The sequence below is a fragment of the Toxorhynchites rutilus genome, chromosome 3, assembly GCF_029784135.1.
Source record: "Toxorhynchites rutilus septentrionalis strain SRP chromosome 3, ASM2978413v1, whole genome shotgun sequence".
NCBI classification, from domain to species: Eukaryota; Metazoa; Arthropoda; class Insecta; order Diptera; family Culicidae; genus Toxorhynchites; species Toxorhynchites rutilus.
In genome coordinates, this window is record NC_073746.1 from 155,866,106 (window position 1) to 155,893,365 (window position 27,260).

The window sequence follows — 27,260 nt, forward strand, 5'->3', positions numbered from 1 at the left end:
AGCAACGATTGAATCTTTCCGGAATTTTCACGATGCTGAATGGCATCCAAACGAAGAGTTCCGCACGTGTATGTGTGTGTGTGGCGACTGGTTCGATCTCTTCCCGGGGAACCATTTGCGGCATCACTCTCCTCCTGATGGATTCCCTTCTGGCCTAAGGTGCACAAACAGGCTCTTGATGACACCGTTCATTCGCGCTTTCATGATAAACGAAGAGCTTCACCACAACAGCCACAACATGCTCCAATCGCTGTTCAATTAGAACTGAGTGGATTTCCGAGTGGCGCTCGCTTATATACCGATTGGTGATTTCAATAGCCTGTTTTGAAATCAATTTTAAGACTATTGAAACAAATTTTTGGATCAAAAAGTAACAAGTATATAACGCGTAGACATTTTATCTTTCGAATGAAGTGTTCATCATACCATTTCGTTCAGTTAAATAAAAATAAAAACCCCGGTATAGAAATGAAAGACGTAGTCCTACGTCAAAATAGGCGAGCAAAAAGAAAGTCCATATCAAAAATCCTTTCCGACCGGTGCAATCTGCCTTCAACATCTATTCGGTTCAGCTGTACTTTATTCGTCCCCATACAGTTCGTTCGCAAACATTTCGCAAATAATTCGTTCGCAAACAGTTCGTCCGCGAACCGTTCGTTAGGGAAATATTCACTCCACAATAGTTCGTTCGTCCACTCTTTTTGGCGAACTAGTTCTTTCGTACCGTTTGTGAACGGTTTGCCAATCTTCACTATGAAGTCCATAACAAAGGGTAGCTATAATTTCTCAGAAAAATTATTTTTATTTAACGATTTGGCCAACTCTAACAAAATAGTTTCACTTATCTCTAGTGTACTATCATTCGTCGCACAGAACGCACGAGGATAATAATACGGCTGCCTATTGAACAACATCTTATTACACCTTTATCTCTTCTTCTCCCGTGAGAACACAATCTACAAATAAAGTTCACGTAATCTTAACTCACAATAACAATTCCTAGCTTTCCTGCATCCCGCATTAACTAACAATATATGTATACAACAAATTTAAGCTTAGTGGAGTAATTCTCCAAATTATTCAAGATCACTTACAGGATCCCAAATATTTTGGAATGGTTCGATCTTTGCCTGGTATACGTTATCATGAAATAGTATTCTTCCAAATCACACATGTGGGCCTAATTTTATCGTGTGCACCATCGGGAAATTTCCTAGCGACACGGTTTATTTAACATGTTGTTTGGTATATAAACTTCTCTTGTCTAGAAAGAATTTCACGACACATATTAGTTGCATATTGCTTCATGCATTTATAAAAAGATCTTTAATATCTAACTAATACAGTTTTGCTTACTTAATTGATTGTAACATGTTTATGTCTCGTTTGTTGTATATTCGAATTTGTTAACTAAACTAGTCTACGTCACAATTGCTGGTTTAGTCATTGTTTTTTTTTGTTTTCAATTTTCATTCAGGAAATAGCTAGTGAAAGGCCTCAGAAATACAAACGTTCAAACGTACCAGTGATATTTTATTAACAGATTGAATACGGATAAAAGTCAGAAGTTTAAGTAATTGAAACTGGTGAAGGATCTCAGTGGAGTCTATCCTTAATATTATCGAGAAAACAATTAATCGATGTTTTGAAGTGTTCTATTTCGTACCTATTAAAAGTTGGGTAAAACTTTTTTTTGATTTGGGTTACGACTTTAAAATACTACGACTATTTCCAAAGGTGAACAATCAGCCGTGGAGATAACAGATTTTATATACAAATTTATTATACACTAAGCGTCTCACAACGTTCGAATTTTGCACAATTGACGAAATTGTTTTGCTGTTCGGATCTATCTTGGTTGTTGTCGGGTTGCTCGTGCCACTATTTATTGTTACACTCGAAAGCCTTAAGAGCATTATTTTATTGTAAAACGTGGATCAGATTGAATCTATTTGTTGATATGGTTTTGTTTGTGCTCACCGATAAAAATGTAAAACCTTAAAACAGTTTGATTGGAGTAGAACTATCCTATTGTTTCACCAACGGTGTGCGTAATAGTTTCGTTTCTTTTTCCAGTTTAGCTCAGCTTAGAAAAATTGGATGGCTATCTAGAATTTTAAACTCAACAATGATCTTCGCTTCTTCAAGCCTCCTTCGTTCTTTTTATTCTTTACGCTGCTATCGTCTTTGCTCTCTTTTTTGGCTTTTTTCTCGTCCTTTTTGTTACTACTGCTGGCACCGTTCGCATTGCTAGCGCACAGCTTAGCGTCAGATTTTTCTTTCTTCTCCAGCATCTTTTTGCTTTTCTTGTCGGGTTTGTTGTTTTTTCCGGCTGTTGTTCCCAGAGACAAAATATTGCTTGTGGTTTCCATCGAAGGCGTTGTCTCACTATTGGTTATTTTTGCCGCGATGATTTTTCCATTGGCTGCCGGAGTGGTGGGAATCTGGGGGAGGGCGCGAACTGTAGGCGTGGCGCTTAGTTCCGAGCACTGAAAAAGGTGAGATTATGTCAATTGTTGGTTGTGAAAAAAGGGTGAAACATTCGGTTGTCATTCTATTAGCAATAGATGGAATATTATAAAATTTGGACCGAGGGCTCCTGAACTCAACGACGAAATACACTGATCTTGATCTTAACCGTGATATTTTTAACCTTCGCTAGATACTAAGGTAAATGATGTTGGTTTGTCCGATTTAGGGAGTTTTAACGCAACTGTTAAATGCAAATCGATTTTCCTTCATGAAAATCACATATAATCAAGACAATTTTGGGTTTGTTGAAAAGCTCCAAGTCCCTCGTTGCTAATAATACCATAAAGCGTTCAAATTATCCAAATTTTTATGTGTTTTAACGATTTTCTTCAAAGCGAAGCTATGATCATGGTTTGTCCGCCTCTGATCATGGTTTGTTTTAAGGTTTCATCTTAAGCAGAAAAAAACGTTTCTGAACCTATCCTTGGCCTAAAAATAATAGAGAATGGTGCAGACAAACTTGCTGATTTGAAATGAGCGTCCAGAAGCGATGGTTGTGATTGTGTTTATGGTACTCGGTACATTCCAGGGAGCGAGCGCCAAGTCTTTTCTGCGCTCAGCCCAGGTAGTATCATTTAGTGAATAAAGGCGGAGCGCGCGTTCATCATCGAGTGAGGAATCGTGCATTGCGCACTCATTCCAATGCTAAAAAGTCTACGTTTTTTTCGAAGCAAAGTTTTGATTACAAGCTTCAAAATTATAGGTCACTAGCTGACCCGGCAAACTTTGTCCCGCCCAAAGTTGATTCGTTATCACATTCACGTTTTCTTACTTAACGCACGTTCATGGGTCCAATAGCAGGGCTGTTCATTGATTGATCTTCTAATCTACCCTTTAAAATTCCTAAAACTCCTACCAAAACTCGTCATTATAATGGTAGCGTCGACGGGGGGGTGTGGAGGGGGCGGACCAGGTACACGATTTTAGGGGTGCAGAATGATCCGAATTTGTATAAATAAAATGAATAAACATGATTGATTCCTTTTCTGGCGAGGGGATAGGGGATGCAAATCGACTTTTCCGCCCCAGGTGCGAGAGCCTCACTCGACGCTACTGATCATAATATCAGATTATTTTCAGACACAATTCTCGTACAAGATTTTTCAACCACTTGCAGATAACATGTTTCTCCGTTACATAGAATATATTTTTGATACTGAAAATATGATAGAATGAAGACAGCCCTTAATCGGACAATTCCTTTCTCAAGTTTTGCTCTTATCAACGCATTCGACGATCCATTTTTATTTATATGGATAGAAGACGATATAGGAGTGTGATTTATCACATTAAAATCCATTTCCACTTTCGAACGAAGATCAATTTCGTTAGCGCAAACATCAAATGGACTAACAACGCTTGTCAATATGTAATTGTAGAACATATGCGAATTGAATTTTTCGAATTTTTCCATTTTCCTTTGGAGTTTTCCGAAAATTTTCAATTGTCATGTTTCGTTGGAATGTAGTTGGTTGAAATATGTGTATTATTTTTATGGAACCCCCTCTCCATTCCAGAGGAGGGAGGGTTGTCATACCATCATTTCTCGTACCCAAAAACTCTCACATCCTAAATTTGGCTCCATTTACTTGATTAGTTCTCGAGTTATGCAGGAGTTTGTGTTTCATTTGTATGGCAGCCCCCTTGACATTAGGCAAGGCGCAAATTGAGACGCATATAGCGCGAGTAGCTTGGCGCGATATAGCGCCTGTTTTTGTGGCTAATGAAAACAGATAGAACGGCGCAAATTGGCCAGATGACACATACACACACACACAACCACAGTTTCTCGTGCTGGTCGTGCCGGTTGTGGTAGTTGTGTTGGTGAACAATCATATAGCGCCGTGGGTTTGACACTGTATGGCTGTACTGGTTGGGTGATTGTGTTAGTAAATAAATATATCGCGCAACTCTGTGTTAATCAGTCATTGTATGCGAGTGGCATGTTATTTACACCAAACTGCGACTCAATATGCGCTCCACCACGCTACGTTTGTGGCACGTATGAGTCGTGTTGGTAGTCTCGCGTTCGCTTACGAGCGCTATACGCTCCTCAATTTGCGTCTAGCCTTAGAGAGGGGGCAGGCGTGTCGAACCACCACAGAAACATTTAAACCTACATATGCAAATGCATATGCAAATTTTTGTTCAATTTGCTAGATTAGTTCTCGAGTTATGCAAACCCAAAATCTCTCACTATGCGAGTATTTTCTGGCTGGAACACGCGCTCTGTCTGGTCAATTTACTGTTTCAGCTTGACAACCGACGATCCTGCGAAAATTCTACCAACAACCAAACACTCTTCATTAACTATGTACTATCAGTACGTACGCGGTCTTCGCCCAAAAACAAACGATCTGTTTTTCGCTCTGTCCAACAGTGACTACGACGTAATTGCATTCACTGAAACCTGGCTAAATAATGATATTCCAAATTCCGAGCTTAAACGTAATCATACGATTTATCGTTGCGACAGAAATCTAGGCACCAGCTGTTTTCATCGTGGAGGAGAAGTATTGATGAGTGTGAACGACTAGAGAATATCGTCGTTCGCATTGTGCTACCGAAATCCGAGCGATTTGTATGCGCGGTTTATCTCGCACCCAAAAGTGAAACGGTTCTTTACGAGAATCATTCTGCCTGTGTTCAGAAACTAATCGAACTTGTCGGAGATAAAGGTCTTGTATTGGTTGTTGGGGATTACAATCTTCCCCACTTGTGTTGGATGCATGATGAGGATATAAACTCTTTGTTGCCAGTAATTGTTTTCTCTGAGCAACATTTTGCTTTGATTGGGTTGGCACAGCTCATCGCGCGGATGTCGTCTATAGACGACGCTCGTAGCGAAAGGGTTAGGCTACGGTGATACTGCCTACAGCTTCTTACAAAAATAAGACTGCACTAAATGCATACAATCGTAAGAAGTAAACAACCACATAGAATTGTATTGGTGTGGTTACATTGCTTCCCACTTGCTTCGTTTGAATTCGCCAGCTTCTATCGAACAAAATTGTTTGTTTCACTTTGTCAGTTATCGCACAATCAAGTTTCCGTGCGTACTCTGATCCAGTGTCACCTCAGCCTTAAGCGAGATCCCAAATCGTTTTGGTCGTACGTGAGAAGTCGAAAACAGACAAAGGGGGTTCCCTATTATGTCTCCTACAATGGAATTTCAGCCGAAACCCCACTCGAAACGGCTAACTTATTTTCGTCTTTCTTCAGTAGTGTGCCAAGAAATGACCGACCACTTTTGTCTGAAGCATACCTGGACAGTTTGCCTAGTTATAATTTGAATGTCGCGCCTTTCAACTTTACTGCCGGCGATGTGCTGAAAAAAACTGCAAGGATTAGATGTAGCCAAAGACGCGGGACCTGATCGTCTATCTCCGCTTTCCATCAAGAACTGTGCCGATTCGCTTGCCGTTCCCACCACCATCCTTCAATCATTCCATTAAGGAGGGCCCTTTTCCAAGTTTTTGAAAAACTGCTACTGTTACTCCTATACATAAGGCAGGCAACATACACGACGTCAACAAGATAGAGATGCCACGACTACTGTGGCATCTCTATCTTGAGTTGCTTGCCTAAAGCTTTGGAAAGTCTAATCCACGATTCGCTTTATCCTCACGTACATCGGATAATTTCTGAGCACCAGCATGGATTTGTGAGGAAACGCTCGACCATAATTTGGTTTCATTTGCTTGATTAATTCTCAAGTAATGCAGAAATTTGTGTTTCATTTGTATGGCATACAAATGAAACACAAATTTCTGCATTACTCGAGAATCAATCAAGCAAATGAAACCAAATTTGGCATGTGGAGGATTTAGGGTGCAATAAATGTTTCTATGATGGTTAGACTCTCCAATGAAACCCAAATTTCTGCATTACTCGAGAATTAATCAAGCAAATGAAAACAAAATTGGCATGTGGGTTTTTTAGGATGCAATAAACATTTCTATGGTGGTTAGACATTCCTCTCGTACTCTAAGGGTGGGCTGTCATACAAATGAAACACAAATTTCTGCATAACTCGAAAACCAATCGAGCAAATGGAGCCATATTTGGCATGTGAAGGTTTTACAGGGCACAAAACGATTCTATGGTGAATACACTCCTCCCTCCTCTCTAAGGGGGGCTGCCATACAAACGAAACACAAACTTCCGCATGACTCGAGAACTAATCAAGCACAATTTCGGATGTGAGGGTTTTTGGGTATGAGAAATGTTTCTATAATGGTATGACACCCCTCCCTCCTCTGGAATGGAGAGGGGGTCCCATAAAAATATTACACATATTTCAACCAAAAATATTCCAAACAAACATGACAACTGAAAATTTTCGGAAAACTCTGAAGGAAAAAGGGAAAATTCGGAAAATTTAATTCCCATATGTTCTACAATTGCATAGTGACAAGTGCTGTTAGTCCATTTGATGTTTGTGCTAGCGAAATTGATCTTTGTTCGAAACTGGAAATGGATTTTAATGTGATGAAACGCACTCCTATATCTTCTTCTATCGATACAAAAAAAAAGGACGCCGGATGTGTTGATAAGAGCAGAACTTGGGGAAGGAATTGTCCGATTTAGGGCTGTCTTTATTCTATCATATTTTCTGTATAAAACATTTAGTCCATGTAACGGAGAAACATGTTATTTGCCAGCGGTTGAAAAATCTTGAACGAGAATTGTGTCTGAAAATAATCTGATATTATAACGATGATTTTTGTTAGAAATACTAGGAATTTTATAATAAAAGGTAAATTCAACGGGGTCGAATAGAAGATCAATCAATGAACAGTTCTGCGATTGGACCCATGAACTTGCTCATAGTAAGAAAACGTGAATGTTTGAAGGTATTGATAACAAAATACAAATTTTGGGCGGGACGAAGTTTGCCGGGTCAGCTAGTCAAAAATAAAAAAATTAAATAAAATCTACACATGCCAAATTTGGTTTCGTTTGCTTGATTAATTCTCGAGTAAAGCAGGAATTTGTGTTTCATTTGTTTGGTAGCCTCCCCTTAGAGAGGGGGGAGGGGTCTCGAACTATCATAAGAACCTTCCCCGACCTCTTTTTCCAAAAATGACATTTTTCAAAAATTCATAACTTGTGATCTACTGAACAGATTTAGACAGTCGACATATCAAATTAAAGCTAATTAGCTAGTTCTCATTCTTGAAAAAATGCTACGCTTGCGAAAATTTCAGGTTTTGGTTTTGTCAATATTGATTGTATTTGTTTTTTATAGTTTTCATGGTCTCGAAACCAAGGGCTCTATTTTTTAAAATATTTTTTATGGAAAGCTGAGGATTTTTCACATAACACATCTCGAAACCAGGGAGGCATTTTTTTCGTTTTTGAGTATTGATTTTTCAAAGTTACCCTATGGTCCAAAAAATCATTTTTCCCTAAATTAAAATTATTAATTAAAATTATTATAAAAATTAAGCCCTAAAATGGCTTTTTTCAAAAATGTTTTACTTTTGAACTACTGGACTGATTCAGATGCTCGACATATCAAATTAAAGCCTACTAGCTAGCCTTTTTTGAAAAAATAACACACTTGCCAATTAATTGGGTTATAGTCACACACATCCAGTCTAGTCGCATAGGAATATTGAACGAAAACTGAAAACATGTTAACTTTAAAATATCATAACTAGAAAATTAAAAATAGCACATGTCTGGTATTCGGATATATTATGTGAAAAACTTCATAAAAAAGATTTCAGGAAAAAATATAAAAAGTATAGCGCCCTTGGTCCCGAAACGATGTAAGCTATAAAAAACAAATATGATCAATAATTACGGAAATGAAAACTATTTTTATTCAGAGTGTAATATTTTTTAAAACAAGACTAGCTCATTGGCTTTGATTTGATATGTCGATCATCTGAATCGGTCCAGTAGATAAAAATGAGATGATTTTTTGTAGTGAAAAAAATGGGACCAAATGAGTTTTCGGACCATCGGTCAACTTTGAAAAATCATAACCCAAAAACTAAAAAAACGCCTTACTGGTTTCAAGATGAGTTATGTGAAAAATCCTCAGCTTTCCAAAAAAAATATAAAAAAAATATCCTTTGGTCCCCAGACCATGAAAACAATAAAAAAACAAATAAAATCAATAATAACGGAAACATAATTTAAAACACTTTAAATTTTCAGCGACTGTAGTATTTTTCCAAAAAAGACCAGCTAATTGATTTTAATTTAAGATGTCGAACATCTGAATTGGTCCAGTGGTTCGAAAGTTATAAATTTTTGAAAAAAGTCATTTTTGGCAAAAATGCGAAAAAGTGGATTTTTCGGACCACCCTAAAATGGAAATGATCACTCCAACAAAAAAATAATAAAAAATATACGAGTCTAATAATTTGCGATAAAGAACAAAACTACCACTTTTGACGAAAATCTTAGAACCACTATATTGGTTTGGCATGGAATGGCTGTATATATAGATGAGCAACTGGGATAGCAGCGATTGCTTGTACTATTCGACCAATCAGAATGCCAGATTTTCGTTTGGATGATGCTTGGCATTTTTGCATTGTTCTATGGTTAGTTTCATAAAATATATAATTTTCTTCGTTGTAAAAAATTGTTGTAGAGTGTTCAGATCGATTGATGCAAAAATCTCGTAAAACCATCAGTAAATGGATGAGCAATAAGCGTCCGAGTTTGGACAATTTTTGCGATGCGATCAACTGTTTATTTTTCAGTTTGCAACTCCAATCCTACGTCAAAACACGAAAAATTTAATTTACTCATTTTGGGTAGTTTTGGCCAATTTTTCAGTATATTTTGATCTGAGAATTTTGATGAGTGTGTAATCTTTGAACATCATTTGACTGATGTAAACAATGTAGTGGCGCTATATACGCTATATCGGTAAAATGTATGCAAATGACCAGTTTGCTTCTCGTGAAAGAATCTCCTCAGCAAATTGCGGTGTAGGATTTCATTTGACTACTTTTTCCCATCGAAATCTTCCTTTATTGTTGGACAATGTCCACAGAATCCGGATAGTCGACGACTAAGACCGTACACGCTGCAAAAGCGATAAAATCCGTCAAGGAGTAAGTGAAGCGAAACCCAGTAAGATCAATCCGGACACTGGCTAATAAAGTAAATGTCTCGAAATCCTCCATGTATCGATTGGTTAAAGATGACCTAAAGGCATCGTCTAAGGCTAGGATGAAGCGCCAATAAATATCGGAACGGATCAACGCACTGCGGTTGAGCGCTCGAAACGATTGCTGAATCAGAAGCAGCCGATCATTTTGTTCTCAGTTGAGAAACTTTTTTCGATTGAACTCGTATTCAATTCTTGAATGGATTTCAACCCTGGAAACTGGGATGTTTCAGAGAATTCGAAATTTAATTTTACCACCAAGCATTCCTCTGGAGGCATGGTATTTGGAGCAGTTGCGTCGAATGTATAGAAATACCTCCTGTTTTCATAAAAGCAGGTGAACATTGAAGTTTACATGGATATTTTGAAGAACCAAGTACTTCCGTGGATTTAAGATAACTTTGATAAACACTAGAATATAGTTCTCCAACAAGCTGAAGCACCATTTCATACATCTAAACGGATCCAAACCTGACCGAAGGAGAACATATAATTTCGGTCGAAAAGTTATTTGTCCTTCAAGTAGTCCGAATTTGAACCCCCTCGACTGTTCGATATGGGCATGTGTTGAAGCGAAAGCCTGTGGATCCTCATATCCAAGTGTCACCCCCACTGCCAAGACGTGGGATTGAATTTCAGAGGAGTGCCTTATAAATTTGCTATCGCTTGAAGAGAGAAATTGAGAATGAATCTGGACATATCGAGTGATTATTTTTGAATTGGCTCAAATACATATGTGAATAAATGAAAAGGGTTTTCAATCATTAAAAACAAAGAAAAATGTTTTTGAACCATGAGGAAGTATTTTCGAATTTTTGTATGGGAAACTGTACGTTATTCACTAACTGTTTCAAATATGTAAATTCCCCGGCCCAATTTTGTGTGAAGCTCAAGTGAAAAGAGGTTAAGATATTTTTTCAAAGTCCAAATTTGTTTAGGAGAAAATTTAATGAACACTTTCCTGTATCCGAACGTATTCATACTATCGTTCAAATTACTCCGTTACGCATCACTTACGTCATCGATCGATATTCTCGGACAGCTGATCTCCTCCGGGAAGCGCCAGGGTTTCCTCAGATGTGGCTGCGATTGCTTCCAAACAACGTATCCTAGGGCAGCCTTCTTCAAATCTTTCACCATGCGAGGACCCAATGTGTGGGTCACCTTGTTAACTAACCACGGCGGGAGAGTACCCTGGGGGTCACAGTGCGCCACGTAATTCAACATGCAGCCAGTCTTTGAGGGGTCTTTGGTTCTGAGAACGAATCCGGTGATGTACGACATCGCCCTGCAAGGTAACGTACATGATTGTTTTCCGATTTGTCATTTCCACTGTGAGCAATTACCTCACATAGCCCTTCTTGGGAGGATAATTCTTGTGCGGTACCGAACGAGACAACAGCATCTGTTCCCCTCGAGGACCCGTGTCGAGCCACGATCTCTGCAGCACAAAATCTCGTGGCTTCAGCGGTGGTGGGCAGGACACTGTGAATAAACGACAAATGAGAAAGAAAAAAATCCATTATTATGTTTGGTGGCATAAACCGACGCGAACTCGAGATGAAAATGGTCGTGGCACCTGTGTCGATGTTGATAAAAGTGTTTGCACAATTGTAAAGCATTCAAGATCCAAGTGTGAAAGAAATATGAGCTAAACTTAATTTGTTCTAAGCTGTATGTACGGAAGGAACGGAATGTGCATTTTTAATGGCATCCATTATCAATACGAACCAGGCCGAGCGACAACGCTGAAAAATGCTTTCATCATAAACAATATGCCATTCTCTGAAACAGAATTCACAATTCAGTTCATCAATCGATATTTGCTCCCAGCAAAAAAAGCAAAAAAACATTGCAAAGTCGTTTGTCATCTGATCTGTGATGGATGAACGAAATTGTTTTTATTCCAACGCGGCTCACCGCTACTTGTAATACCCACTCGACTGAAATGTACTGCTATTCAAATTAGATTCTGTTATAATGGATGTTGGGAAGGACACGGAAGTTGTCCCGTCCGGCCAGGTGCTCAGTTCGTATGAAAACAATTTCCACTTAAAAAACAGAATCTGTTGATTTTATTCTTCAATGAGGCGGTTCTGAGGATGGTCTGAGAGCTGTACAGACAGTAAGTATTCCATTGCAATGAAAATTTAAGCCGATGTTTTAAAGACAATATATTATTTTCACTTTCCTCAACTTAAATTTTCTGGCAATTGATTGTAATTCAAACCAGGTTCGTAAATATTTAATGAAATCGGAATTTTGTACCAATGCACAATGGTCCAGGAGATGCATTTAAGTGAAAGTTAGCATTTGGAACCCGACAGTTATTCTCTAGACAAAAATTGTCTTCAACAAAGTTGTTACATATGATAGAGCGCTCATTTTCATGTTGCCAAAAATAGGGTGACCAATATTTTCGATGGAATAAAAAATCAAACTTTCTTATCTCTATAGATACAGGTAAACATAGTTCGACAATGTTGTAGTCCCAGTTATTTGAGACATCTTTGTGGAACAAGATTTTTTTCTATCTCTTGAAATAAGTGTACAAGTGTAAACAGCAGCTTGTGTAAGCTAACTGTTGTTTTTGTTTGCTTTTTAACGTGTTTTGTGTAGTTAAAAATTTAATTTAATTGACCAAGTTACTAATTTTAATTGTCTGGACTATCCTGTTTAAAAATATCCCTGATGAAGTTGTTATTTGGAGTGCAAATTGACTGTTAAGATTGTTTTGTATCACTTCAATTGTATCGCGCTGTTGTGGTTCATTCATCACCTTCGTGCCGTTGCCGGAGCGATCAACTTCGTGCTTGTTTCATTATCGACCGGCTGGGAACCGCCCGAAATATATTTTAAGGCGTTACAACTGCTCAACTGCCAGCATGGATAAAACATGTGCCAAATGCTTGTCGGGAATAACTGGCATTGATACCGTGGTGGTTTGCCGTGGATACTGTGGCAAATTATTTCACATGCAGTGCTCTGGAGTGTCACGTGCCCTGACGGGTTACTTCACTTCACATCGGAAGAACCTGTTTTGGATGTGTGATCAATGCGCAGAGCTTTTCGAGAACTCGCATCTCCGTTCGATCACCAACTTGGCCGATGAGAAATCACCTTTGGTTTCCCTGACGGAAGCTATCAGCAACTTGCAGACGGAAATCAAGCAGTTATCATCGAAGCCTGTTCCATCAATCCCGTCCCCTGTTGTTAACCCTTGGCCAAGAAGTGAACCAACTCGTCCTTCGAAGAGATTCCGGGGATCCGACTCTCCGATACCTAAAACATATGAGTGTCAGACTGGTTCGAAACTGCTGTGTCAGAATGTTGTTTCGGTACCAATCTGTGTACAACCGGAGACCAAATTCTGGCTCTACTTATCACGCATCCGTCCAGATGTGACAAGTGATCAAATCTCTGCAATGGTTAAAGCAAACCTGGAAATCGAAACAGAACCTGAAATCGTGAAATTAGTTGCCAAAGGAACAGACACCAACAACTTGCGCTTCGTCTCTTTCAAAGTTGGTCTTGATCCGGCTTTGAAGACGAATGCCTTGGATCCGTCATCGTGGCCGGAAGGAGTTCTTTTTCGTGAATTCGAAGACCACTCGGCTCAAAAATTTCGGCGGCCATCTGCTGTGAACCAAACATTCAAGCCAGCAGCAACCATCTCAGCCACAACATAGCCGATGAATGGACACCGGGGCGCACTCAAATAAGCATTTTGGAAGCCTCCTATCCACTTAGCACAGTCGAGCCCATTAGCCATGTATGCAGCCGTAGTCGCCCCGGCCCTGTGTCTGATGTGAGAGAAGAGGTCTTCCGACTTGCTTGTCTAGGCAAGTATGGATGTAATTTTCAACCTATCCTGCCTGACGATGTTCCCCCCTTCAGATTTCCAAACTCTTCCAGTCAACATGAGCAACGCTTCGAACCATCTCGTGTCAACAGACGTGTGACCACCAGCATAAATGATGTCTGGATGTACTTCCAGAATGTACGCGGTCTGAAAACAAAAATCGATGACCTCATCGTAGCGATTTGTGATTGTAATTATGAGGTCATTATCCTGATCGAAACCGGTCTTGACGACAGTGTCAACTCGCTACAACTTTTTGGAACCGACTTTAACGTTTTTCGTTGCGACCGTAGTCCACGTAATAGTCGCAAAACTACATTAGGAGGAGTGCTTATTGCAGTGTCAAGTCATCATAAATCTGTTGAGGTACGCACAATGCATGGCAATAATCTCGAACAAGTTTGTGTGTCTGCCTGTATTCGTGAAAAGCGGTTAATGCTTTGCGCCGTTTATATACCTCCCGATCGAAGTCAGAATGTAGGTGTTATTGATGCGCATCTATCTACGCTGCATGAGCTACGTGACATAATGCCTGATGGTAATCTTCTTCTTGCTTGTGGCGACTATAATAACCTTACATCACATGGGATTTGCTTGACGACGAAGCCTTAAGTCAGGAAGCTTCCACGATGTCTGCTGCCAGCGCTGCTCTAGTTGATGGTTTGAATTTCCTGCACTTTCGGCAATACAACTCAGTTCGCAACTATCGGGGTCGGATCCTGGATTTGGTTGTATGTGATGCTAATTGCAATATTGTTGTGAACGAAGCGATATGCCCATTGTTACCTATTGATCTGTATCATCCTCCGCTATTATTCTCCTTACCAACTCTAACCGATTGTGAGGACCGTGCTAACTGTGAATCATATGACCCTATTCAACAGCCGCTAGACTACTCCAAAATCGATTTTGCCATGCTCAACGATTATCTGCAGAGTTGTGACTGGAACAGTAGGCTGGCAACAAATGACGTTAATGATATGGCTGCAACATTTTGCCATATTATTTGCAATTGGCTTAATGACAATACTCCGAGACGAAAACCTGCTGCCTCTCCTGTTTGGAGCTCTCCTCCACTGCGACTTTTGAGACGCGACAAAAATTCCTGTCAGCGTAAACTCCGCCAATATCGAACCACTGAAACTAAACGCAACTTTCATCGTGCTTGCAACGCCTATAGAAAGCTCAATTCAGCCCTCTACAAGTCGTATGTCTTGCGTGTTCAGACCAATTTGCGTCGAAATCCCAAAAGTTTCTGGAACTTTGTGAACTCCAAACGTAAATCATCGACTATTCCAAAGTCCGTGTTTCTGGGCAATTTGGAGTCAACATCTGTGCTCGAATCATGCAACCTTTTTTCTCATCACTTCAGTTCCGTTTTTTCGAATGCGACTGCGAATACGGATGAAATTGTAAAAGCAGCTATCAATGTTCCAGAGAATCTCATTAATCTGCGCTTATTTGGGATTAGCTCTACGGATGTCACTAAGGCCGTTAAGAAATTAAAGAAATCGGTCTCTCCGGGTCCCGACGGTGTACCTGCAATAATTTTTTGCCGCTGTGTTGATGCTTTAGCTGAGCCCTTAGCCTGGATCTTTACTGCATCGTTGGATCAAGGAATTTTTCCCGAGATTTGGAAGCATTCCTTTATGTTTCCTGTTCATAAAAAGGGCGACAAACGAGACGTAACAAACTATCGGGGTATAACAAGTCTTTCTGCTGCTTCAAAAATATTTGAGATAATTGTGAAAGAAGCTATCTTCTTTCATGTTAAAAGCTACATCTCTCCGTCGCAACACGGTTTTATGCCAGGGCGCTCTGTGTCATCGAATCTGTTGGAATTTACGTCAACTTGTATTGCACATTTGGAAAACAAAGTTCAAGTGGATACCGTTTACACAGACCTGAAAGCAGCCTTCGATCGCATCGATCATGGTATCCTTCTGCGGAAAATGTCTCGATTGGGAGTCTCTGATAGTCTAGTGAATTGGCTCGAATCATACCTGCTCAATCGAACTCTCCGCGTTAAGCTGGGATCTTGTACCTCTGCGCCATTCATCGCAACATCGGGCGTTCCTCAGGGCAGCAATTTAGGACCATTGCTGTTCATAATATTTTTCAACGACGTGACGCTCATCCTTCTAAGTGGTTGTGTGCTCATATATGCCGATGACCTAAAAATCTACATCGTCGTCAAGAACATCGAAGATTGCCTTCGGCTTCAAGAAATGTTGAATCTCTTTGTTAACTGGTGCCGCTTGAACAAACTTTCTGTCAGTATATCTAAATGTGTAGTAATGACTTTTCATCGAACATGGACACTGATCACATTCGACTACTCGATTGATGATGTTGTACTGGAGAGAGTTGAACAAGTAAGTGACTTGGGGATAACGTTGGACCCAAAGCTTTCGTTTGATTTGCATCGATCAATGGTAGTCACTAAGGCGAATCGACAGCTAGGATTTATATCCAGGATTTCGAGGGATTTTTCCGACCCGTACTGCCTAAAGGTACTATACTGTTCACTTGTGCGACCAATTGTCGAGACTGCGTCTGTGGTTTGGATTCCGTACCAACTGTCATGTAGCATCAGAATTGAACGTATCCAGAGAACTTTCATTCGTCGAGCCCTAAGGCAACTTCCTTGGAGAGATCCTTCAAATTTGCCTCGGTATGCTGAAAGATGTCGTTTGCTGAGTATGGATACATTAGAACGCCGACGGAAAATTCAACAAGCAACTTATGTCGCAAAGATTTTGGCCAATGAAATCGACTCCTTTTACCTACTCTCGCGCTTGAATCTGCGTGCACCAAGCAGATCTCTCCGGTCAACGTACCTGTTGCGGCATGACCCACACCGCACTTCATATGGACAACACGAGCCTGTTACGAGCATGATCCACACATTTTCTTCAGTTGAGGAGCTTTTCGAGTTTGGAGAACCTGCAGCTTGTTTCCAGCGACGTATTACTGGTTCTAGGCTCATATAATATTAAACCCTCTAGTTCATTAAGACTTATGTCAGATGAATGTATCTTTTAATAAATAAATAAATAAATAAATAAATAAATAACCGATATAGCGCCTTTTTTCTATGCTACGCTAGGGTCATCATGAAAAAAACTGTTTTTTTTTTTGCTCTGAACTTTGTAGAACAAATCTTTTTCTATCTTTTATTATAATCGATTTAGCGCTTTTTCATGGTCACCCTAATCCATGAAAAAGCGGGTTTTTTGCTTTAACTTTTATATTTCAAATTCTACATCAAAACTGTCTTTGTTCGACTTTTAGAGCTTATCAAGGTCAACATTTTGTGATGCAGAACTTGTTAATATCTTAATCCTACTCGAAGTTATTGATGGGGTTTTACCCAAATACTCATGATTATAATTTTAATTTACTCAAACACGAAAAATAATATAGTTTCGAAAATCACAATCATGTAGAGTGAACTATGCTCTTCCAAATGCCGCCAATAAACTTTGTTTATATTTGCCCCAGAAAGAATGACAAACAATTGCAGATAGCGTTTTTTTTTTGGGAAGAAATATCAATAACTTTGAGTGAAGTTGAGATATTGACAAGTTGTGCATCGTAAAATATTTGTATTAGTATGCTCTGAAAGTCTTTCGAAGACAGTTTGTATGTAGAATTTTAAATATGCAAAAAAACAGTTTTGTCATGGTGACCCTAATGCAACTTAGAAGAAAGGCGCTATATCGGTTATTTCGAGAGATAGAAAAAAACTTTGTTCCACAAAGATATTTCAAATAACTAGGACTACAACATTGTCGCACTATGTTTACCTCTATTTAGCAATATAAAAAAGTTATATTTTTGATTTCATCGAAAATTTTGGTCACCCTATTTTTGATAACATAAAAATGAGCGCTCTATTATATGTAACAACTTCATCGAAGACATTTTTGTCTAGAGAATAACTGTCGAGCTCTAAATGCTAATTTCCACTTCAATGCACCTCCTGGACCATTGTGCAATGGTTCTAATCGAGTGATCGTTGAGGTCAATTCAATAACGCCAAATCACTCGTTCGCCGAACTTCAATAAGTTAGTTGTGACAAGTGTGATGTGGCATGTTCCAAATTGAGATATCGTTTTGATACCCAGACGACAATCACAATTCTGTACATTATCAATATATGCAGAATATTCATAAAAATTTAGGTCAGTTGGCATCGCTTTCACACGAAACGCGCAATTCAAGTTGATTTGAACACAATAAACACGGATGCTTTCACTTCACTTTCCTTGTGGACCTTGGCACTTGAAAAAAGCGAAATCATCCAATTGCATATGGCAAGTTAACATCCTTTACGTTTCCTTTTTCAATCACATATGGACGGCACAGAGTAATATTTTTTTGTTCAATCATATCATGATTGAATCTTCAACTTCAGATGCTTCGATATAGAATACATCGATATGCTTAGTGAACTTGTTAATTTTTAGTGTGCCCCACATCTAGAATCGTTTCTGTTGTCTTTAGTTGCGCGGAATACCCTACAACTCGGTGTTGTATTTTTTTAAATTTTCGGGCTTGCTATCTGGTAATTTTGTTTGTCATTCGATATACAAGGGAGAGGATAAAACATCTCGGTTATCTACACCATATTGTTTGAATGAACCTCATACAAAGAGCACAAGGTTACAGTGAAGTGCTTCGAAGAGCATCACGATACATAATACTAAATTGAATTTCTTTGAAGATATTTTTTTCATAATGACAGGATGTTTTAATATAGGGTGATTCTACAGGGTTTTTCAACGATTGTGTAACATTTACCGAAAGACATTTACTCGAAAAACAGTTACCTGAAAGAAATTCGCCGGAAATACATTTACCCGTAAGCGGCAACAACCCGGATGTAACATTAAATGTGACAAGTGTGACATTGATAGAATACTTTGAAGGATATTTAGAATGACTAGCAAATATTTTTCTCTGTGTATTATAGTGACTTTCAATACATTTGGCTGATTCGCCACTTTTACCATTCTTTTCGGAAGATTGCCGGGAGTGAGAGTTGAACTCGTGACCTTCAGCGTGAGAGGTATGGATGTTACCACTACACCAGATCGCCTCCACAATAGCAAAATTGGAAGTGCTCCCGTGGTCAAGTGGTTAGTGTCACACTTTATCGGGTTCGGGCTCTATCCCCATTCTGGCTGGAAGATATTTTGTAAAACAAATTTGTCACAGTTACGCGTATTCTAGAGCTTGCCATTCTGAATATATCCAAGGTGTGATATTTGGCTCAAAAAAAATATCAACAAAGAATTAAAAGTAACGGAATTAATACCTACGTTGATACAACAAAACTTCCACTGGGAACGTTAGTGCCTTTTTCTAGAATACTCGAAAAATTTGACTACTTATATGTTCTGTAGTGAAAAGAGAGATCGAAAATATAGGGGATTGTATCCAAGACACGACTGCTTAAGACGTAGGACTACGCATTCGTTTAATCTAATTTGTTTGTTTATTATATATATTTATAAATGCAAAGAAACTATTTATAAATACAAAGAAATTCCATAAAACAGTCTTCATTAGAAAGTTTCGGTGAGCCTGAAAAGAGTAAGTCATTTAAGGCCATCTACACACTGGTCAACTGAAAATGAACCTCAACCTGTTTTTATCTCAGCTGTCAAACTTGAACTCAACTTGCATCCGCACACGAAGCAACCTGAGGTACGCAACTTGGGATTGACAGGTATCGTTATGTTTTTTCTGTCATCCTTAAATCAAGGCGCCTAGAAGTATATCCTAAGGTGAGGCCGTTTCGTCACTAAGTTGGTTAGGGAAGCGGTATATGAAAACAGTACGGAGGAAAGCAGAAGTGGAATTTTTACTTGAAGCGAGAAAGAGACAGACTGATGAAATGTTTTTCGAAAAAACACAACTTTACATGAGAATTTTCTTAACATGAGCGAAATTAGGAAACAAAAGTACATGTCGGACTCGATTATCCGGAGTATTGAATTTTTTTCACTCCGGATAATCGAATCCTCTGGATAAACGAATCATAAGAAACGAATTTTCGCTCGGTAAACGTTTGCACTTATTTATTAAACGGTTTTATCTAGCTTGACCCGTTTGTATGTTTATGACTTTGTAACTTTGTAACTTTGTCTGTAGCACTGTACCACATTAATATAAATTTAACGCCCTTCCTGTTGACCGATTGATCTGAAGTTTGGAACACATCTTTATCTTTATAAAACTTTATAAAATTATCATTATAAAACTGCGTATTCTATGATCTTGAAAGTCCATAATGACGACCGCTACAAAATGGTGGATTATGTTCATATTTCCTCAAAATACCAAATACCGGGTATCGAATGAAAGGGCTTGAACAGTAAAACACATATATGTATGTAAAATGTAAATCAAAGATGGCGGCTGGATTACAGATTTTCTCAGAACCGCTTCAATGTGAGTATCAAATGAATGGGATTTACTAATAGAACACAGTTATTTATGAAAAATACAAATCCAAAATGGTCGTCACCATAAAATGGCGTCATATATATAAAAAAAAATTGACCCCGTTCCTGTTGACTGATTGATCTGAAATTTGGAAGACACTTTAAATTCTACTGTTCTACTAAAAATCCAATTTGGCCGTCGCTAAAAAAAGACTGAATGGCTTGACTTGGAGAACACAAAACATAATAAAAAACATGAATTTAAAAAGGTTGCCGCCACTAAATGGTCGACTATGTATTTTTTGCAATCCCCTCAATATCGATAGCAGATGAAATGATTTGACTAATAGAATACAGTACATCATGAAAATATTCCGAAGAAAATTAGGTAAGAAATAAACGTTGGATTTCCATTATCCACAGTTAGTTGTTTCATCATATACCCCGCGATTCTATTTTAGTCCCATCATTGCGCTAGATTAATGAATTAACGGATGTGATAACTATTAGCTGCTACTTACTGCCTAATTATTTTCTAGCATTAAACCGTTTAACTTAAAAAAGCTTTTTAACTCATTTGTTTTTCTAGTTTTCAGTAAATTATATGTATCATTAGTATACTTCTCTAAAATATAACCATTCAACTTTTTTTTTAATTTTTATTTCTTACCCAGCTTTCTTCGGAATATTTTGATGATGTACAGTATTCTATTAGTCAAATCTTTTCATTTGATACCAATATTGAGGAGATTACAAAAGATACATAATCGACGGGTTCAAATTTCAATTAATATGGGATAACCCTACAAACACTCAAACATACATACAAACAAGTAAAGCTGAATGAAACCAATAAAAAGTAATTGTTTATTTGGCAACTGCGGCCATCTTGGATTTGAACCAGTCGAGCACTTTCATTTGATACCTATATGGATGGGGCTTTGAAAAAAAATATGGCGCCATTTTGTGGTGGCGACCATTTTGGATTTGCGTTTTTCATGAATAACTGTGTTCTACTAGTCAATCCCTTTCATTTGATACCCATATTGATGGGGTGGTAAAAATATATATATCTGACGCCATCTTTATATTTGTTCAATAATATTACTTTAAACTTTAAACTTATATAATAATTATTATAAACCTTGAATAACCTATCAAGCATTGTTCAAAATTAAGTAATGCATTTCATTTTCCTTTAATATGATTGTGAAGACATTTGGCTACATTTTTTCGTACCATGTGAAAACATCTGAAAAAAACCACCTGGCATCCATAATTGAAACTCAACGAACGCAGAAATCGAAATGTCAACAATGGCAATAAAACGAAAAGGTTGCCGACACAAATCGCGCGCGACTCGACATGCTAGATTGCTTCCAACCAAGGCGCGTAGAAGTATATCCTAAGGTGGGTCAACTTGCTAAAATCACTCTTCAGCCATCTTGGAAGTCTACTGTGTTTTGTTTGTAAACAAAACACAATACGCTTGTGCCCAAGCTCGCTCGTGATCAGTCTGTCTCTTTTACACTTCAAGGAAAAAATTCCCCTTTTACTTTCTTCCGTACTGTTTTCATATACCGCTCCCCTAACCAACTTAGTGACGAAACGGCCTCACCTAGTACCATAGACCCGTCTTGCTTCCAACAAGTTGAGTCAACCTTGTCAACTGGTTGCCCAGTGTGCGGACTACCATTTGATTATACATGCTCTCAACTTTTTTGCGACATTCGTCAAGTTGATTTCCAACCTAGGTTGCATAGTGTGTAGGTGGCCTAACGCTTGGCTTTGTAGAATCAATTCTGCAGTTGCAGGCGACGTTGCCTTTGCAAGAACAATACACGAACTGGTCATATGTCGCAATTTATTTCTTTATTTCAATGCACGCATTGCACTGAGTATTCAACGATCCTTTTCGCATTTGGCACACACACACACTCGGCCATGTGAGATAAAATATTTGTTCCACCAACACCCACCGTTATTCCATATTCCTTAACCACTTCAATATATCTTTGGCAACCATAAAAACAACAAAAATGTCAATACTTCCATGTATAATGTGTCGTGCTTCATGTTGTCATGTTGCTCAGTGATGTCGCACCTATAGCCATCTTTCGCGCATTGCCATTCAACCAGCACCGAACAAACGTTCCACAGAGAACGCACACGGTTACACACAGATGCATCGGTAAAAATGAAACATCGCGAAAATGACCGTTCCTCGAATTCTCGGTCAAAACAGTTAACAAATCTAGGAGATTATTGCATTGGAACGAAGCCGATGCAAAACTAAGACAAGGCGTGACAACTCTTAGGGGAACCGCGGGTAATACGGACAGTGGGGGTAATATGGACGGGTGGTTGATTTGTATAGTTACATTTTGAATTTCAGATTCCTGTTAATAAAAACACCTTCTACATGTTATTCTACAATATTTTCCTATGGCAATGAATACGTATCAAAAGTGGAAAAGGGAAACAAAAACCGAAAATCATACATGATTCCGTGTGTGGATGTAATTTTAGCTGCTTCGATATTAAGCATTTTGAGTGGTTTAATATCAAAATTTAATTCGCTAATGGTTATATTCCGGTTTGTGAGTTAACATAGAAGCGATAATAAGATGTACGGTAAAGTATTTTTCATTTTTGAGTGGAAAATTTAAATTATTGAAATAATTGTAATGTTGGATAAAACGGACAGAAGACATTTGTTTTTTAAGTTTTTCACTTCCAAAATGTTATTAGAATCCACTAATCTAGATGTTCCATTACTATATCCTATACTCAATTTTCTCATCTTCCAACTTATTAATGTAGAGCCAGTTTGAAGCAACAGAGTCTGAAACAAAAAAAAAAGTTCTATAACTCTGTCATTGTTGAAACTCGAACATATGCGTAGAAGGATTTTTTTCATCAAATATGAACGTCTACAACTACCTGAAAAAATCTGAATAAATTTATTTTTTTCTTGTGAGAAGGGTGTTTTCTGACTTTAGGGGATGAATCAAAAATTAAATTCTTTTTTTTTTATTCAAAAAACGAATAATACATGCATAAAAACGAATAACAACAAAACAATTTTTTTTACTCGATTATATACAGGATTCGATTATATACAGTGAAAAGAAATCAGAGACTGTATATAATCGAGTACGCACTATAATACATTTATTCAGTTATGTATGTACCGTTTTGTTCACAATATTTCGCTATCCTTCACGCATTTTGAACCTATTATACAGTAATGCTTTTGAATCCGGATGCTTTCTAATTCGGACACTCTCTCATTACATTCAATGTCATACCAAAAGCATAACATTTTTTGCATGTTAAATTAATGTGACTGATAGTTACTATAGCAATTTAGTGTAGTGTCAAGCACTGTACCAAGCTATTGACAAAAAAATGGGGAAAATTAAAACAAATATTTGTGTTTCGCAAACTTATGTCCGGAATAAAAAGCACACTCAGAAGATTTTAAATCCGGATGGCGGAGCAAAGTAAACGATGGAATTTCTTATTGAAGAAGTTGCATAAGAGTGAATTAAAAGCAAAAGTATCCTGAATTCAAATCATGATTAAAAAAGTGTCCAGATTTAAAATCATGGCACAATGAAGATTTTACAATTTTTGAACAAGTTGAAGCTATACAAAAATTATACAAAAAAAAACTCGCATGTGTGACAGGAAAAGTTCAAAGTTTCATTGCCACAGGCACAATTAACAAAGAAATTTACCAGGAAGAATGTCTGCAAAAAGCGGTTTCTGCCTTTCGTCAAAAACCACGATAAAAATCTTTGTTTTTGTCCGATCTGGCATCAAACTTGGCAATCCTCCCAATTGTTACATTGTAGATGTAAAGCTTAATAGCTGTTTTATTACAATTTTTGGGTATCCAGATCATTGCGGATAAAGACATAAATGTGAACGTTAAATTTTCTACGTTTATAAACATCTGTCGCCGTATGGCAGCGCTGAGTGCATCGGTTGTCCAATAAGAGGCCTTTTGGACCATATTACAATTGCTGAAGCACCCTGTAGAATAACTGCACGCAGATGGCTCTAAATCAAAAAATGTCGTTTGTTTTTTTCAACACATTGTCGCTGTTACTTAACCTCTGTTCGACTGATGTTTATGAAAAATTTGACAAAATATCAGTTTCAGTTTTTTTAGGTGCACAGACCAGTCAATCAAACGATTTTCTTTTATTCATTGACCTCGAATCTTTTGTCATGTCTCCTGAAAACTAAAACAGCTCTACCACGAAAGTCATTCCATGCGGCAAAAGTTTCTGCCACCCCGTCAAGTTTTGTTTCTGATTAACTATTCTCGACTCGAATTTCTATAGAATGAAAACTCATTGAGTAATCCTTGTCGGTTAAGGCAAGTGGAATCGGTGAAATTGAGCAGGCACGTTGACACAGTACACGTTTCCGTGCTAACGAAAGAAAAAAAATCATGTAGCAGCATCATCTGTTGAAAAAACTTTTATCGTCTTTATATCCTTTCTTCCAGATCCAGATTCGAAATACTACCACAATTCACTGTAGGTACATTAACCTGTCCATTCGGACATGAAATGGAACGCAACTTTTCAATCCCACTGCTTGTCCCGACTACTCAGAAACTTTGTAATCATTGCTATGTAAGAACAACATGGTTCGTTAGCAAGTGTTTCATTCTTTCTTCGCAATAAAACCCCGGCGACATCGTTGTGTCGCAAAAAAAGAAATGGACCTTCAGCTTTTTAAATAATTCAGTCGTTAGATTTTTCACTCAGAATTCTCCGGTTTTCCGAACATAGGATTGCCTCTCAATTAACCACTGATAATGATTTTTGTGTATCTACATGAATGATTAAGGGGTTGAAACCAACAAACAAATTTTTTACGGATTTATGTTCCAGCAAATCTGCGGTAGAATCTATGGCTGTTGATTGCTCTAACGGGTGTGTTTTGTGCGAGATATAACCGTATTAGCGTAGCGCATTGTCTGACAACGATAATGTAACTCGCAAGGAGATATTACGCAATAACGGGTGAGTCATAAGTAACCGGACTAAATGAAAACACGTTTGTTAAAAAAAAATATTCATATTTTTATTGTATTTACCACTATCTGTCTAATTGTAACGCTTATTTACAATTAGACAGATAGTATCATGCCACTGGGCCACCTTGCGGTCCACTTCTTTGGCACATCTGATGATACGGTATTTGAGTTGCCAGAACACAAAATCTTCATCCTTACGGTGCTTTTTTCAATGAGATGATATTTTTACATCCTCTACGCTAGTTTGGGTGTAGAGGATGTAGAGGTGCTGGGTATTTGAGTTGCCACAACACAATATCTTCCTTAACCCTTTCGCTACGAGCGTCGTCTATAGACGACATCAGGATGATACTGCACATCGATCACACCTGCGCGATATGCATACTTTTCATACTTTCGGTAGCACTCCGACGGAGCGCAGTGAAAGGGTTAAGTGTCGCAGAAGTCAAAATTTGTGTTTTTGAAAACCGAAAAATCACTTTTTTTTTTGTCAAAAATTGACTTTTTGGCACTTGCTCGATTTTTCCGTCTGAAAAGTCAATTTTAGACGAAAATTTTTTTTAGATAACAGTGAATCTCGACGTTTCATGCAATTTAGAGACATTTGGCATCAAATCATTTTTTAAACCCGATTTCATACACCCCTTGGGTTATTTTTCGGTTTCTAAAAAACCCTAATTTTGACGTCTGCGGCACTAGTAAATGAAGTCTGCTTGAGTAATTTTAGGTTGGGGAAAAAGTTACCCATTATTTTTCTCGGTAGCTGGTGTTGGTGATCAATATCTCGCGTAGTATCGATCATACAATTTCCAGCTTAGGCTCGTTGTAAAGATGACGTTTCACACAAAAAAAATATTTTGCTGTTCATTGTTTGTTCCATTCGGTTGTGAGTTACAGGGAGTTAACAATGGAGGTCAACATAGAGAAAGTTCGGACATATTACATTTTTTCTTTTATAAATGCGAAAATGCAAGCCAGGCTACTGGAATTGTGAATGGTGTTCATGGTGCCGATCCTGCAACAGAAAAATACGTGCAATTTGATTTATTTTAGAGAAATATTTAATTTTTTTTTTGGATTTTTTCTATTTTTTTAAAAGTGTTATACACTAAATTAAGATCTCTGCTGTCAACAAATAGAAAGTTTGAAGCTAGCAATTGACCAGAAACGTCTAGAATATGCCAACAGAAGAGGTATTGTGTTCCATCAGGACAACGCAAGGCCACACAATTCCAAGAGCTTGATTGGGATGTTTTAATGCATCCACCATATAGTCCGGACCTGGCACCAAGCGATTACCCCCTTTTTGGCTTTTTTGTTTTAAATCAGAATTCATAATTTGTGGCCAATGATGATTGTTAACATACAAACATTCAGATGGGGGTCTCCGTAGCCACATTGGTTGCGCGTTCGCTTAGTAAGCGATCGATCGTGAGTTCAAAACTCAGGGCCCTCATTGACCATCTTTGTGTTGTTACAGAATAGCTACGTCCACGCAACAATCATCAGCGATGGAGATCGATCCACGGTCGAAATAAGATCGATTCATCCATACAACTGCTCTGCTCTGCAAGACACATCGGGCTGCTGTTCTATACAATAACTCAACAATGATCCAACTGGATAATGGAAGAACAGAAAGAATACTCTTACGCCTAAATGGCTACTGTGTGAATGTACCATATGTAATGGTATAGAAGGAATACTGGCGAATGACAACTGTGTAATGTGCTAATTATAGATATGATAACCATGTGACATGTACACGATTAAAATTCGGCTCTGTTACATCTAAAATGCTAATGAGCCTTAAATAAATAAATGGGATAAAAAAAATACAAACATTCGAAGTTTCGATAATTCATATAATGCGATATACTTTGATGCTCCACAAAGTTCGTCAAAAAAAGTTTTACCATCTTGCACCCATTTTTTAAATTTTCTACATGACTTCTATTTTATATGCAAAAAAAAATAGGTAAATGATTGTGGTTCGTCCAGTCGAAAATATGATCATGGTTTGTCCACTGTTTCGAATGCTCTAATTCAGCACACCTGTGTCGAATGAAGCATTCGAATGTTTCAAAACATATAAATAAAATTCTCTTTTTCATGATTCATAGTAATTTTATAGTATATTTTTACGGATTCACATGTTTTAAAGGATTATAAAATCCACCTTCTATTGGTGTCAGTGCGCCCCTCATTTGAGC

General features: G+C 38.1%; 1 protein-coding gene across 3 annotated transcripts in view; it reads right to left on the minus strand.

The window, feature by feature from the left end:
- Nucleotides 1-777: 777 nt before the first annotated feature.
- LOC129779509 (START domain-containing protein 10-like) overlaps nucleotides 778-27,260 on the minus strand; it is a 52,567-nt gene continuing 26,084 nt past the window's right edge. For all 3 annotated transcript variants that reach the window (XM_055787015.1, XM_055787018.1, XM_055787016.1), the window contains exons 3-5: nucleotides 11,017-11,155; nucleotides 10,688-10,958; nucleotides 778-2,489 (exon numbers count right to left, since the gene is read on the minus strand). In XM_055787015.1, the coding sequence (XP_055642990.1) occupies nucleotides 2,109-2,489; nucleotides 10,688-10,958; nucleotides 11,017-11,155 (791 nt within the window). In that variant the 3' untranslated portion in view covers nucleotides 778-2,108. The remainder of the gene's footprint in view (nucleotides 2,490-10,687; nucleotides 10,959-11,016; nucleotides 11,156-27,260) is intronic.